Here is a 14,857-nt window from a genome sequence, read left to right as displayed (position 1 = left end):
ATCTTTCATAGGATTCCCGTTTTGTTTTTTTTTTTGAAATTTATTTGTTAGCTTTTCTATAAGAAATTAGAGCAGCGGTGCTCTGAGTTTGTTTGTATGCGTTCCAAGGAGATTGCTTTTGTTGTCTTAAATCCTGCAGAGTTTTGCTCCACCAAGGAACATTTCTCTGATGTAGAGAGGGTTTGGGATTAGTTCGAAATTGAACCTTTGTCTTTAAAGGAAAGTGATCGCTTCCGTAAAGAGAGTCTTGTACGGACCATTTACAGAAAGGGAACAACGATGCGGAGGCTAATGTTAGATCAATAGCCGTGAAAGAGTTGTGAGTGGAACGATGGGTAGCGGAGCCGTCATTGAGGAGAGTTAAGGTTGATTTGTTTATGAATTCTTCTATTTGTAAACCTCTAGAGTTATGCGAAGATGATCCCCACAATGGACTCCAGGCATTAAAATCTCCCACATATAAGATTGGCTTGCTAGAAAGATCTACTATTTTAAGAATTTCGTGGCTGCTACAAATTGAGATGGAGGAATATATGTATTAAAAATACATATTTTGGGATGGGTTAGGAGTTCAATACCTAAAGAACAAGTATTACTGTTAATTGGTATGGGCTTGAGGGGAATGTTTTAACGTACAAATATGCTAACACCTTGTTTGGCGTAGGCTAAAGTTATAGAAATATTCAATAAATTGCTTCGGGTAAGCAATGTTCGTTAGGTTGGTATTAATATGTGTTTCCTGAAGGCAAATAACATCAGGGAAGTGGGAAGAGAGAAAGGATGTTATTTGGTTTGGTTTGGATTAGAGGTGGGCGCGGGCCTGTATTTTGGGGCCCGGGCCCGCACGAAAACAAAATCTTTTTTGAGAGGCCCGGCCCGGCCGAACACGAAACTTTTTCATCAAGGCCCGGGCCCGCCCCGACCCGGCACGAAATTTCAAAGACATGTTATTTATGTATACATATATATAAGTTCAAATTTATTAATCCTAATTCATGTTTTTATTTTTATTTTTATTTATTTATTTATTTATAAAGGGCTAACAGATAATTAAAATTATGGGCTAGCAATAATTTTGAGCAATGGCAACTTGGGCCTTCATTTCGATATGTACATAATATTTTTAGGATTTCTTATAAGTATTTATTTATATGATCGGCTAAGATAGAATAAAGTTATATGCGGTGGTAGGATCGTAGGATTGTTGAAATGTTTGGTAGTTATTTTTATTTTGTTTTTCAAAGTTTATGAATTTTACAATAGGACGCCAAATTTTAAATAGTGGTGTGCAAAAAAGTAAAATATTGTTTAAGCAAATCGATAGTAACACCGATAAGCAATTAAAATACGATAAATGGCGGTTGTAATTCGAGAATAAAAAAAAATAGCGCGGTCAAATAAAAAATGTTTTAAGGCCTATTTCGGGTTTTTACGGGCCGGGCCTTTGCAAAGGCCCGGGCCCGCACGAATCTTAATTTTAAGGACCGGGCCCGCTCCGGGCCTGTGTAAGCCCGCGGGCCACGAAAAAAAGCCCGGCCCGTGCCCACCTCTAGTTTGGATTGATGAAGCTAGTATGAATCACTCAAAGCATCGTCAGAATCGTGGGCATTTAAATTAATATTGTGTGTAGATGGTTTATTTTGATTTGAAGATGTTGCTCAGCTGCTACTTTCGCGTGGATTTCTTGTAAGTATGCATGTGATGCAGGAGATAAGTTATACTTGTTATGAGCAAGTGAAGTGGATTGCTTTGGCTGATAAGGGGTTGTGGGGATAGGGGACTGGGGAATCGGGGAGTGGGATGAGGAGGGAGAAGGGTTTTCTTTTCGGGGCTTCTTCGGTGGAAGCAATTTTAATTTTGTCATTATACCCTTGCAGAGGGTATTATAATTTTGCCCAAAAGTGTGCAACGCAGTGAAGGAGACATCTCCGACCCTATAAAGTATATATATTCTTGATCAGGATCACCTCCTGAGTTGATATGAACATGTCCGTAGGTCCGTCTGTCTGTCTGTTTCTACGCGAACTAGTCTCTCAGTTTTAAAGCTATCGACTTGAAACTTTGCACACACTCCTTTACTTTGCACGCAGTATATAAGTCGGAACGACCGGGATCGGCCGACTATATCCTATAGCTGCCATATAACTGATTGATCGGAAATGATCCAACTTTTGTGTTTTTGAAGATAGAAAGCTGGAATTTAGAACAGATTATATTTTTGGTCAGTTAATCCAACCTACCAAATTTTATAACGACCGGCTGACTATATCTTATAGCTGCCATATAACTGAAAGATCGGAAATGGTTTTTGGTAGAAATACCAACTTTGGTATTTTTGATGATAGAAGTTCGGGACTTTTTTTAGATTTTGTATTGTAATAAATTGGGTTATATTATCATATTCTCATAAGGATCGGCCAACTATATCCGATGTTTGCGATATATATCAGGTTTTAACTGCAAGGGCATATAAACTTCGGCTCCGCCCGAAGTTAGCTTTTCTTTCTTGTTTTTGTTTTGGTTTGCGTTTTCGCTACGTTGATTTGATGTTTTGGCTAGTGAAGAGTATGAAGCGGTATTAACCGAGTTATGTGATGTTGTTTTAAATATTGTTTTGGCCTCACGCATAGTGCATTTTCTAACTGTCTTTATTTTGAGTATTTCTCTTTGTTCTTGGTACTTAAGGCATTGTCGGGAAGAGGCCGAATGCTCGCCAGAGCAATTGGCCTGATGAAATCGTATCCCAATTTGGAAAAATACAACTAATTAATTGGGAAAAATAGGAACAGACAATAAAGTTTTGTTGAACAAGGATGCTGGCCAAAACAAAGCATTCGAGCAACTGGCGTTATTTGCTTTGCATATAGTTTCACTGCCACGGTCGAATGCTGCGGTTGAGAGGGAACATGAACATCGTAAAAACAAAGTTGCGCAACAAAATGTGTTTTAAAAGCTTGCACGCAATATTAATAATAAGGTTTGATTTTGAAATTTTAAATTATTTAAAATATACTAAGTATTTTTATTTTAACGTTATAGATATGGACTGCGACGTCATGGCAATGTTGTCATGACTACCAACTTCCAACGAAATACCTCGCCATCCGCCAAATATATGGAATCTAATGATTAAGTTGATGGAAATTTATCTTTTATAATAGTTATATAAATATCATATCAATATCGTATCATTAAAAGTAAAAAATCAACTATTTTAATGTTTTCCATGGTTAGCTTATTTTTAGCTTTTTTTTTTTAATTTTTAGCTTGTTCTAGCTTATTTTTTTTTCTTCAATCTGGCTTATTTTATCTCTCAAAATCTGGAAGCACTGATTGGCACAACAGATTTTGGTGCATTTACTTGGGGAATGTGGTGGTAGGGCACATTCGGAGCAGAGTTGGGTGTTAACGCATTTTTTGGTTGTGTGGCCGAGGAGTTGGCAAGACTTGCATCTTATGGGGTTTGGAATGTACTCGCGGACTTTAACAGAGTGCCAAGAAATATCGATTTTAGATGGGAGGTTATAGAGCTCGAAGGTTATTAGGATAACTCCGCTGGGCTTGGAAACACCATCGTAGGATTTCATAAATTTATAAACTTCCGTAACCTTTTGTGTTTTAAGTTCATCGACGATTTCTTTTTCGGGAATGTCGCTGTGGTACGGGGCAAAGACTGTCCCTTTCACAAAATTGAGTGCCTGGTGGAGCTTACACTGTACTTTGCATATACCGGTGAGCTCGGTAGTATTAATAAACTTATCAGCATCGGCTAGAGATTTAACTAGCATAAGTAAATTTCAGTCTCTGAGGTTCGGAATGGCAACTATGTTTTTGGAGATCATTTTAAGGGCGCGGTGGACGGCGAAGCATGAGAATTGAGAAATGGTCTTTTCTGTATTGGTGGAGGCGATTGTTATATATCTTGGATTATCAACTGAGGTAGGTGGAAATTCCGGGAATGCAATATCCAGTTTTTGGTGTTGTGTTCTTTTTTTTGATGGTGGGCTGATGGCAAGCGGCGCAAACCGATTGTCGCCCAGGTTTGGAGGCCGTGGGCCCATGATGGGGCTTATTGGTATTTATACGTTAGTTGTTTATTGTAAAGAATGGAATGAAGACTATTTAAAAAGCACGACGAAAAAGTAAGAAATATAAGAACCACGTGGGTCCCAAAAAGAACAGCGACCGGTCGAAGAGCTCTGTTTGGAGATAAGAGACGTCCGCTCGCTAGGGTGACCAGATAGCTGAGGTGGGAAATACGGACACCGCCGTTTTGTCGTATCCACTGAGTTATGCCATTCTCACTCTCGTCCCCACTCACTCAATTTTTTGTGACTTTTGCACTCTTTTACTCTATTCCATTCGGATGTATTCTATGGCTATGAATAAGAATTCATGCATGCAGATCTCTAAAACGCAGTAATGACTCAAGGGTGAACGCGTACTAGTGGGTACTTTAGTACTAAAAACAGTACTAGTGGGATATATAAAATACCACCCCCACCCCACCCAAACTAAACAACCATAGGCTTTATTTCAGCTATAGTGCCAAGTACCTGGGGATGGTACTAGATAGCTAAACAGAAAGCCAAGCCAAGCAATACTCCTCAAATAGGGCAGATCTCCCTATATAGTTAACTGGTTCACTTCCTTAATCAGAGCTATACTACTGTACTGGTAAAGCAGCCAGCCCACAAGAAGAAAAAAAACTTTAAGAAACTAGGAAAAATTCAGCAGGCAGTAGCACTATGCATCACTGGTGCTCTTCGATCCACTCCAAACGAAGATTTAAATGCCATACTGAGCCTTATCGATCCCGGACTAGCTGCTACAGAACGGTCTAGGGTAGGGCATCTAAACTCTAGGCCCTCCACGCGGAGAATGATACTCCAAACAACTAGGCATTAGAGCCTACCCTCCTTTAGACTGCTGCGGGTAGCCAATCACCAGTAACTCGTAAACTGTAGGATTAGACTGTAGATCATTTCCACCATACCGCTCCAGGTTGAAATGGATGTTATCGATACAACACTAGCCTCTTTTAAAATCCAACATATGGAATTCAACAGAAGAATGAACAATGTTAGCTTGAACTCCGCTTCAATTTTCCAATGTCTCAAAATAAGGAAAATCCTAATTTCTGAGGATGGATAGAAATGGCTAGTCCTAGTTAAAACTAAGAGACTAGTTCGCGTAGAAACAGACAGACAGACAGACGGACATGCTCATATCAACTCAGGAGGTTATGCTGACCTAGACAATATATACTTTATAGAGTCGTAGATACATATCTCCTTCATTCCTTTGCACACTTTTGACCAAACCTATAATACACTATGCAAGGGTGTACACATTATTACGAAATTATCTCTGCCTGAATCTTACTCTTTAAGAGCGTAACTTGCCACTTTTTTGTTACTCTAAAGGAGCCCATCCACAACATGTTGTGGTCGATGAAATTTTTTCTGTGGATGGTAGTGTTCGTTGTCAAATTTTGTGTTCGTTTGTTCTATTTTGACAACGTTGGCAACAACATGCTCGTAAATGGATGGCAATGTTGGCACGAACGTCAGTTGGAAAAACGTTTTGGTAGAGCAAAATGAACAAAACATTCCTGCTAGATTTTATTGATAGCCTAAAAAATGAGCCTGCGCTATACTACGCCAAAAGCGATGCATATAAAAACAAGCAATTGCGTAATAATGCATGGGAAGTTCTACTCAAAAAATATAGAGTTCGATGAGCACGCCACACTAGAAACCGTTATCAAGGGGTGTCAAGCATTGCAAATATTCCTAATAATACAAATTCTAATGGTCAATGCCAGATGCCAGCATCCATGTATTCACGAAAACAAATGTATCTTGAGAACACTCCACATATGAGAGACTCAAATACATCTTCTTTTTCGTCTAATCAATTGGAAGACAACAAAAATGATTTTATAAAAACCAAAAACAGAACCGTTTCTGCTACATCCTTTGAAGACTTGTTCTACAACGATTATAATTAAATAATCGATTTACAACGATATTATAAATAAAAAAAAATTGTTACCTTGATATAAGACTTTAGCATTTTAATTATTGCTCGACATGTTTAAATTATTTTGCGCCCTAGGCTCTGGGGAGAAATTCCTGTTAAGAATTTCAGGTCTTCATAACTTTGGCCGCTAGCCAAAAAACACAAAGTCGCTGAAAGGCGTTCGTTTGCGCTTATTGCCTCACGCATTTGTGTGTCTTGTCTTCGTATTTCAGGCACTACTAAATTTAACAGTTCTTCATATGTAGAACTGTCCATTCGAAGAAAGTTTTTTAAATCCATAGACGTTTCATGCAACTCCTTTAAAAGCTTCTTATGTGTGAATTTTATCCGCTTTGCGTACCATTCCTTCATCCACATACTGTGCTTCCTTTTTTTCGCTTCATTTTGTTTTTTCTTTTTTTCTAATCAAATACTTATAGCCATAAGTGCAATTACAGTGCCGCTGTCGTTGTCCGTTGACATGTTGATAGTTTGAAAATTTATCGAAAAATGATGTTCGCACGAATGTTGGCTCTAGTTAGTGGGGAAAATGAAATTCAAATTCAAGCATGTTCGTCAACATGCTCGCCTGTGGATGGGCCCCTTGAGTGTTACGTTTGCATTTTTTAATTAATTAATTAATAAATTCGAGAATTCGAGAATTACCCTAACCTATTTCAATTTGACCCTAGCCGATCAATATAATCCAAAGCGCAAGTGCATCATCTCAACAAAGAAAATTATCTAATGCTCTCAAATGCTCATGCCGTACAACATACAACAAAGCGCATGCGAACCCAGGTAAAAGACAATTATACAATAGTAGATGCTGATAAGATGTTAACAAGGTTTGATTGTGGCTGGTCCAACACTAAGTCTTTTCTTTAATGCCTAAGTTTCAGATTTTTTGTAGCATCTTTGTGTACCTCACCTGGAACATATACTATCCACCACAGCGATCTTTGCTTAATTGCTTCTTTTCAGCTTAACTTCTAGCTTAACTTTCTTTTTGAGCTACTTTGTAACAGCTAACCTGCTATTCGTCCCAGATTGTGATGCCAGTCAATAATGACCAAATCCACTTCAGCATCCATTTCAGGGACAAAGGAGAAGAACCAAAAAAAAAGATCACCAAGGTTGTGACGGATGATAATGGGTACCAAGAAACATTTGATTGAGCCCCTGCTTGAGATTCAATGCCTTTATTGTAAGAACAATAATAATGTGTGGTCCCAAGTTCCCTATGTTTCGAAGGATCGTCCATTTTTTTTAGGGCGGTGTTCTCATTGCTGTTTATTAGAGGAAAAATTTCTTTTTCTCGCTAGTTTCTTTTTACAGTGATAGAAACTTTGGGTTTAGGTTTACTTTACTTTACTTTGGGTTTAGGTACGTATCTTTGATAATAAACGTAATAATGAGTAAAAGTTTAAATTTTTCTTTAATGTTTCATTAAAAAAAATTATATATATTTTAGTTCAATTCAATAGGTTTGAAGTCGAAATAAAAACAACTAAGAGTTGTCTCCTCCAGATTAGAGCACATATCTGGCTTATTTGGCTACCATTCTTCCTGAACTTTTTCCCAAAAGAAGTTTTTTTTTTGTTGATCCCACTTAACCGCTTTGAGGATTTCCCCCAAATGCTTGAAAGGGGTTTCATCAGGTTACTTAGCTGATCAATACATAACGTCCATTTTGATATCCAGGACCAATTTGGTGGCAAGCATTTTGATGTACTTATAATGGCTATCCTGTGCAAACTTTCACTTCAAAACATCGGCATATGGTACCATAAAATTGTTCATTATATTCACAATTCTACGAATCAACCCCTGAACCGGAGAACATGGGGCTTTTTGGGTTTTTAACATGGGGCCTACAATCAGATCTAAGCAACTCTATTTTTGTTTTATAGTAGAACAGAGTCGCTTTGCAATTTTTTTTGGGAAAAGCGTTATAACTTTAAAAATTTTCATAACTTCGTAATGAAATTGGTCTCATTTTATTTCATTACGACGTTTTATTCAGGATTAATGAGACAATATTGATATGAGTCAAAAATGATACCATTTCTAGTAAGTTGTAACGGAACAATGGCGTCAAATTCCGAAAAACACGACGAAAATTCAAAATTTTCAGTTTCTTGTTTACAAATTGTATCCTTTTTCTTTAAATTAATTGAAGATCTTATTTTTTTTAAATCAACAACATTTAACTATTGAAAAACGCCGGAAATTTTAAAATCGGCTTCAAATTAAACGTTCTGGAATTTTTAAGAGCAAAAAAGTCCCGAAAAACCAAATAAAGCAAGATTTTGAGGGTGTTAGATATACTTCAAACACGGTTTTGTACTATATTCGCCCTACTAAACAATTCCTACAAGGTCTTTTTAAAAGTTCCTCAATTTTTATACCCTTGCAGAGGGTATTATAATTTATAATTTTGACCAAAAGTATGCAACGCAGTGAAGGAGACATCTCCGACCCTATAAAGTATATATATTCTTGATCAGAATCACCTCCTGAGTTGATATGAGCATGTCCGTCTGTCTGTCTGTTTCTACGCGAACTAGTCTCTCAGTTTCAAAGCTATCGACTAGAAAGTTTCCACACACTTTTCTTACTCTTCAATTTCTAACTCAAATGGTAAATCCAAATTTTAGCTCGCAGTAAATCCAATTTACCATTTCCAATCAATCAGTTATAGGGCAGCTATAGGATATAGTCGGTATTGTCGGTATAGGTATTATAATTTTGTCCAAAAGTGTGCAACGCAGTAAAGGAGTCATCTCCGACCCTATAAATTATATATATTCTTGATCAGGATCACCTCCTAAGTTCATATGAGCATGTCCGTCTGTCTGTCTGTTTCTACGCAAACTAGTCTCTCAGTTTTTCGGGTCAGGCAGCTACACAGCGGTCTAATGTTTATGTTTAAGTAATGCTAATTTAATGTTTAGTCTAATGTTTATTATCCTTTATTATCCTTACGTATAGCTAAGCTAAGTTGAGCGCAAGCCGAATCTCTCTCGGCCGCTCGACTTAACGGGCTTTCTTTAGAGAGTTTTAGCTCGCAGTGACCAGTCGGGCCGCCCTCTCTGTACATTTTACTTGAGTCCCTGCATGGAGATAAGCTGGTCATCTGCTGATCATCCGGCTTCATCTGCATGCAGGAATAAACATTTATAGCGTTTCAAATTATATAAATTCGCCTTTTATTTTTACTAGCATTGAAAGCCCCCAATGACCAAACACCAAAATAGGGATCGGCCAACTCCGATCCGATTTTTGCGGTATATATCAGGTTTTAACTGCAAGGGTATATAAACTTAAGCTCCGCGCAAAGTTAGCTTTTCGTTCTTGTTATCTAATTTTTTCAAACTCATAATTATTATTTGCAGTCCCTGCGTCCAGGAAGACCCACTATATTTATATTTTCTCCTGAACCCAGGTCTCAAAACACTATCACGCAACACCGCAAAACATAGGTGTTGCAATTTATAATTACTAACAAAATAAATATGTCAAAAATAAAATATACGTACCTGTAGTTTATTTATTTTTAATCGAAATTGGCTTATAAAGGACTTTCCCTGATATGTCATAAACGCATCATAATATCGCGTTACGCCTGAAACATTAAACACAATTCCATTGGTTAAATATAAGCCAACTTCATATGTCACGAACAAGGGCTTCTGAAAAAAAGATGTGTTTACAAATATTGATATAATAATTCTTAACTTATTATTTATATTGTAATATAATTAAAGCATCTAATTTTTATACATTAAATATATATATTTTATGAAGTAAACATCCCCATCCCCAAAATATCTGATGTAAATTTTAAAGACGATTTTTTTCGCAATATATGGATACAAAACAAAAAAATAAAATTAAAAATTATTTTCGCAATATATGGATTCAAAACAAAACAATAAAATTCGTCCACCTCACGTGAATGTTTCTTTTTTATTGCTATTCATATTTTTATTGCTCGTTCCAAAAATAATGTTCTCAAATTAAGGATTTTAACCTCTGAACCAGTCTGGATACATTATTGTTTTCTGTCTGTTGTACAGTGTTCATTTTGTTTTCCGGCTTATTGAGGTCCCGTTCGAATTCAACTCCGAGACTATACTTTAGAAGTTTTATGTCCTTCATGTCAAGAAAACTGTGCTTGCTCTTGGAGGATCAATTTAAAGGTACTCCGTAGATTGCCTGCCGGATTGCTTTCGTATTTTTCAATCCTTACTTGACTAGTATTTGACTTGACTACTACTCGATACAGCCCTTACACAGCATCGTAAACAACTTCGTCGAACCAAACACCTCATGTACACACTAACATTTCAATTAAACCATTACGTGCAGGCAGTACGAAGGTTTTACCACAGCTTACTCTTCGGTTTTGGCAAATGTCTTTGCAAATAGTCTGACTTTCATCTTTAAATCGGCCATTGGCATGGTGTTTGGTTCAAGACCAATTGGTTGCGATGATTCTTGCCTGAGCGATCTATAAAACACAATTTTTATACCCTTGCAGAGGGTATTATAATTTTGTCCAAAAGTGTGCAATGCAGTAAAGGAGACATCTCCGACCCTATAAAGTACATATATTCTTGATCAGGATCACCTCCGGAGTTGATATGAGCATGTTCGTCTGTCCGTCTGTCTGTCTGTTTCTACGCGATTTAGTCTCTCAGTTTTAAAGCTATCGACTTGAAACTTTGCACACACCCTTCTTTCCTTTGCAGTATATAAGTCGGAACGGCCGGGATCGGCCGACTATATCCTATATAACTGCCATATAACTGATTGATCGGTAATGGTACAACTTTCGTATTTTTAAAGTTAGAAACTTGGAACTTTGTACAGATTATATTTTTGTCAGTTGATCCGACCTGCCAAATTTCATAACGATAGGCCGACTATATCTTACAGCTGCCATATGACTGAACGATCGGAAATGGTATTTGGTAAAAACACCAACTTTAGTGTTCTTGAAAATATTATATAAGTTTTGGACTTTTCTTAGATTTTGTTTTCTAAGGAATTGGTTATATTATGATATCCTCATAAGGGTCGGCCAACTATATCCGATTTTTGCGATATATATCCGGTTTTAGCTGCAAGGGTATATCAACTTCGGCTCCGCCCGAAGTTTGCTTTCCGTTCTTGTTTTAGATATTTTATTGCAATTATGATATTCTCATATTCTCTAATTGTTGAATCTTGAAATAAAATCCATTGACATCTATTTTTAATAGCAACTTTCCCATGGCGTTCCCATTTGCGTAATTTTGGCATTGCTAACCGTTTACGAGAACCGGGTATAATAAGAAAAATCCGTTCAGCCGTTCTCGAGTTTTAACGAAACTAACGAACCGAAATTCATTTTTATACATATAGATATTGCTTTTTTTCGTTACTAAAATGGATATCAGATATTTTGGGCGTGGCTTGCGGGTTGTCAACGTTATTACCTCACCCAGAGATTTTTAATACCTTGCGATAGATATTTTAATTTTGGTCAAATGTGTACAACGCAGTAAAGGAGACATCTCCGAGCCTATAAAATATATATATTCTTGATCAGGATCACCTCCTGAAGTAATATAAGCATGTCCGAGTGTTCGTCTGTCGGTTTAAAGTTTAAACGTAAACTAGTCTCCCAGTTTTGAACCTATCGTCTTGAAACTTTGCACACACTCTTCTTTTCTATGCACGCAGTATATTAGTTAGAATGGCCGGGATCGGCCGACTATATCCTATAGCTGCCATATAACAGAACGATCGGAAATGCCAAACCTTTGGTGTTTTTGAAGATAGAAAAGTTGGAACTTTGTACAGATTATGTTTTTGGTCAGTTGACCCGAGCTATTAAATTTCACAATGATCGGCTGGCTTTATCTTATAGCTGCCATATAATTGAACGATCGGAAGTGGTTTTTGTAAGCGCATACTTTAGCGCCTGAGCAAAACAACAAAAAAAAAACCTACGGCCAAACCTACCGACTCAGTAGGGAAGCAGACTGAAAAGTCTATAACAGCAATAAAAATGTTCCGATTTGGCTGCTTTTTGATTTGTAGTTATATCGACTCGGCTGTTGATGCTGATAAAGAATATACCTCTCTACTCGAAAACACCAAAGGGTATAAAAACACCAAAGTAGAATTTTCGATCAATCTGGTATATGGGAGCTCTAGGACATATAGTCGGCCGATCCCAGTAATGGCCAAAATACGAAAATTTAGAAGAGTTCAACCTCTTTAGAAAATTACAAAACTTACACATCCACCAAGAACACGGATTATCTTAGATATCTTAGATTAGTATATATTACGGCGCTTTAGCACCGCAATATCTATGTCGGGCCTCCCTCTCCGCTATCGATAACTTTAGCTTTGCTATATCTAGTGAGGCCGCACTCTCTGTTCATTACATTAATTCACTGCTTAGCACCATAATATGGTACATACATATGTGTCTATCATAATTTGATCATCCAGCTTCATCTGCCTGCAAAATAAATAACTTAAAACGTTCAACCTCAATTACCAAACATAAGCGACATCAAAAGTTAGGTCATCTCAAAAGATATCTATAAAAATAAAATTATTCGAATAATTTAAAAAATAAAATATAAATTATAAAATATAAAAGTCTCCTCGAGGGGCCCTCCTCGTAAATAAACTGCACCGGACAGCGACGATGCGCGTCGCTAAAAAGTAGAGACACACCCTTTTCCCTTTTCCCACAAACTGTATTTACCCACTTCCTATCCCAAAATACTATCTTACCCTGGGCCGGAAGGTGTTACGAGACCCGTTCTAAAAAGCCTTACACGGTGTCGCGGATCTCCGCCTCGGTGGACTATCTACCGCAACTCGTCGGACCAAGGAGACGGAGACGGGACCTCCTAAGAAACCCAAAACCCAAAGCTGGCTGTCGGGTTTTGCAGGTTTTAACAAGTTGGGCAGCTCTAACCAAGTTTGGCGCATTTAAAAGCATCGTATTCTACGACGTCACAATGCATTTCTGCACTTTTGACCCGCACAATAACTCCCTCTCTCGCCCTTTCAAGCGATTTGCCTTCTGCATCTGCCGTCTTTTTCGAAACTAGAAGTATAAAGCGTTATAATTGGTATTCTCTCGCCGTCTCGCTGTGTAGAAGCTACATGCAATCGTTCGCAACTATTATTATATTTCGGTTATATATGTAAATGAACAAAAAAATACATAAAGTTATGGATTTATTACACAGGCCGACAATTTCCAATTTTTTTTTTCTCAACGCATAGTTTCAACTTTTCCATAACCTTTAGGCTCCACTGTACCAAGGTTTATAACAAACATAGATTCAATCACCCACAGTTTCCGCGGTACACCGAGAAAATTGCTCAAATTTTACAACATGTTAAATTATGTAGGCCGTGTAATTGCGTTGATCATTATTGTTTTTAGTGAAATGTACCAATTGCATACCAATTAAAATTAGGAAATGGCATCAGTTACCATATCTTTTGAATACTCATCCAAAATTGAAATCTCAGATTTTATCCATTTATTTTTTATTTTATTATTTTTCCCAAGCATTTTCCAATGGAACAATTTTTATTTTATTTATTGAAATAAGAAAATTATATGATGTTTTAATTTTGGATTTAAAAAAGAGCACTAAATAATTTTATTGAATATATTAAAGTTCACTATTTTTGTCAATTATATTAGAGTTTTTAATTTCATTCTTCTTTAATATCGTGTCACAACTTAGGGTTGTCATCTCCGGTCCCATCGCCATGATGGCACCTTTAGGTGCAGTGAAGGAAGGCGGGCCTCCAGCAACTAGCGAAGGCCTAAAGAAACGTACTTACGCGGAGAAAAGAAACGCTGAAGCCGTAAAGACTAAGAAACCGTAAAGAGGCCAAAACCTCTAAACACTCAGACTCCCGGCATATGGCACGACGGTCCCTGCACTGGATCCCATCTTTATGAGCAACCCCAAATTAAGCGGGAACGCTCCCAAGATGAACCAGGAGGACCCACTACAAAGGTCCATTGCTGAGATTTGAAAAAGTCGCATACTTCTAGTTGATCGAGTAGTTGACCGAGGAAACCTGCATGACTAGTCGCAAAGTGTTTCGAGGTCTAGGACAGATAACCAGGCCCAGCCCCAGTATGCAAAGATGTGTGGTGTTTCCAGGGCAGCGTTATGGTGGGAGCGTGCGACGATCTGGCGAGTGGTGAAGTGGGAACAGATGGAGGGACCGACCATCCATGCGGTCTGGGGCGATAAAACAGCAGCTAAATCATAGAGAAACTGGCTTCAAAGATTACAACAGATGCCTCTTTGCTGCGGTGCAATGCAGCTAGTTGGATGGATGACGATGACATCACCAACGACGAAGAGGCGGAAGTCACAGTGTTGGATGAGGACTTAGCTAAGGAAATTAAGCAGCTAGCAGCCAGTCCAGAAGGTAGAACTAGATAGCCTAGATAGGCACTTCTTCTCCGACCATAGATACACAGAAACATCCCTACTTTCACAAAAGCTCAAAGGTAGAAATTTTCCAAAACCCCAGGAAAACTGACTGGTCAAAATATTCCCAAGTCATTGCGAATACTATAACACCAAAACCCAAAAGACTTTAGACCAATTAGTGGATTATCCTTTCTGCTTAATAGAGTCTTAGGCTACCACCTGAGAACTTCTCTTAACCCAATCCTTACTTCCAAAGCTTACATACAGAAACGGCAAATACACAGAAACTGCCCTTCATGCGTTTGTCTCTAAGATGGAAAAACAATCTCGCAAGAAATATGTCCTGG

At 37.8% G+C, this 14,857-nt stretch overlaps 1 protein-coding gene across 9 annotated transcripts in view; it reads right to left on the bottom strand.

Moving 5' to 3' along the window:
- The window catches only part of LOC108133570 (uncharacterized), a 265,289-nt gene that overhangs the window by 163,536 nt on the left and 86,896 nt on the right, over window positions 1–14,857 (bottom strand). For 4 of the 9 annotated variants that reach the window (XR_011443116.1, XM_070281109.1, XM_070281111.1 and 1 more), the window contains one exon: window positions 9,567–9,719. Coding sequence is in view for 5 of the 9 variants with exons in the window: in XM_070281109.1 (XP_070137210.1) it covers window positions 9,567–9,719 (153 nt within the window). In the remaining 4 variants the exon portion in view is untranslated. Of the gene's footprint in view, window positions 1–9,566; window positions 9,720–12,318; window positions 12,448–14,857 lie in introns of those variants that run through there. The other 5 variants (XR_011443114.1, XR_011443115.1, XM_070281113.1 and 2 more) reach the window with 5 other exon arrangements.

The sequence above is a fragment of the Drosophila bipectinata genome, chromosome 3R (genome assembly GCF_030179905.1).
Source record: "Drosophila bipectinata strain 14024-0381.07 chromosome 3R, DbipHiC1v2, whole genome shotgun sequence".
NCBI classification, from domain to species: domain Eukaryota; kingdom Metazoa; phylum Arthropoda; class Insecta; order Diptera; family Drosophilidae; genus Drosophila; species Drosophila bipectinata.
The sequence above is the reverse complement of the archived record's forward strand: the minus strand, read 5'-3'. Positions and strand labels throughout refer to the sequence as shown.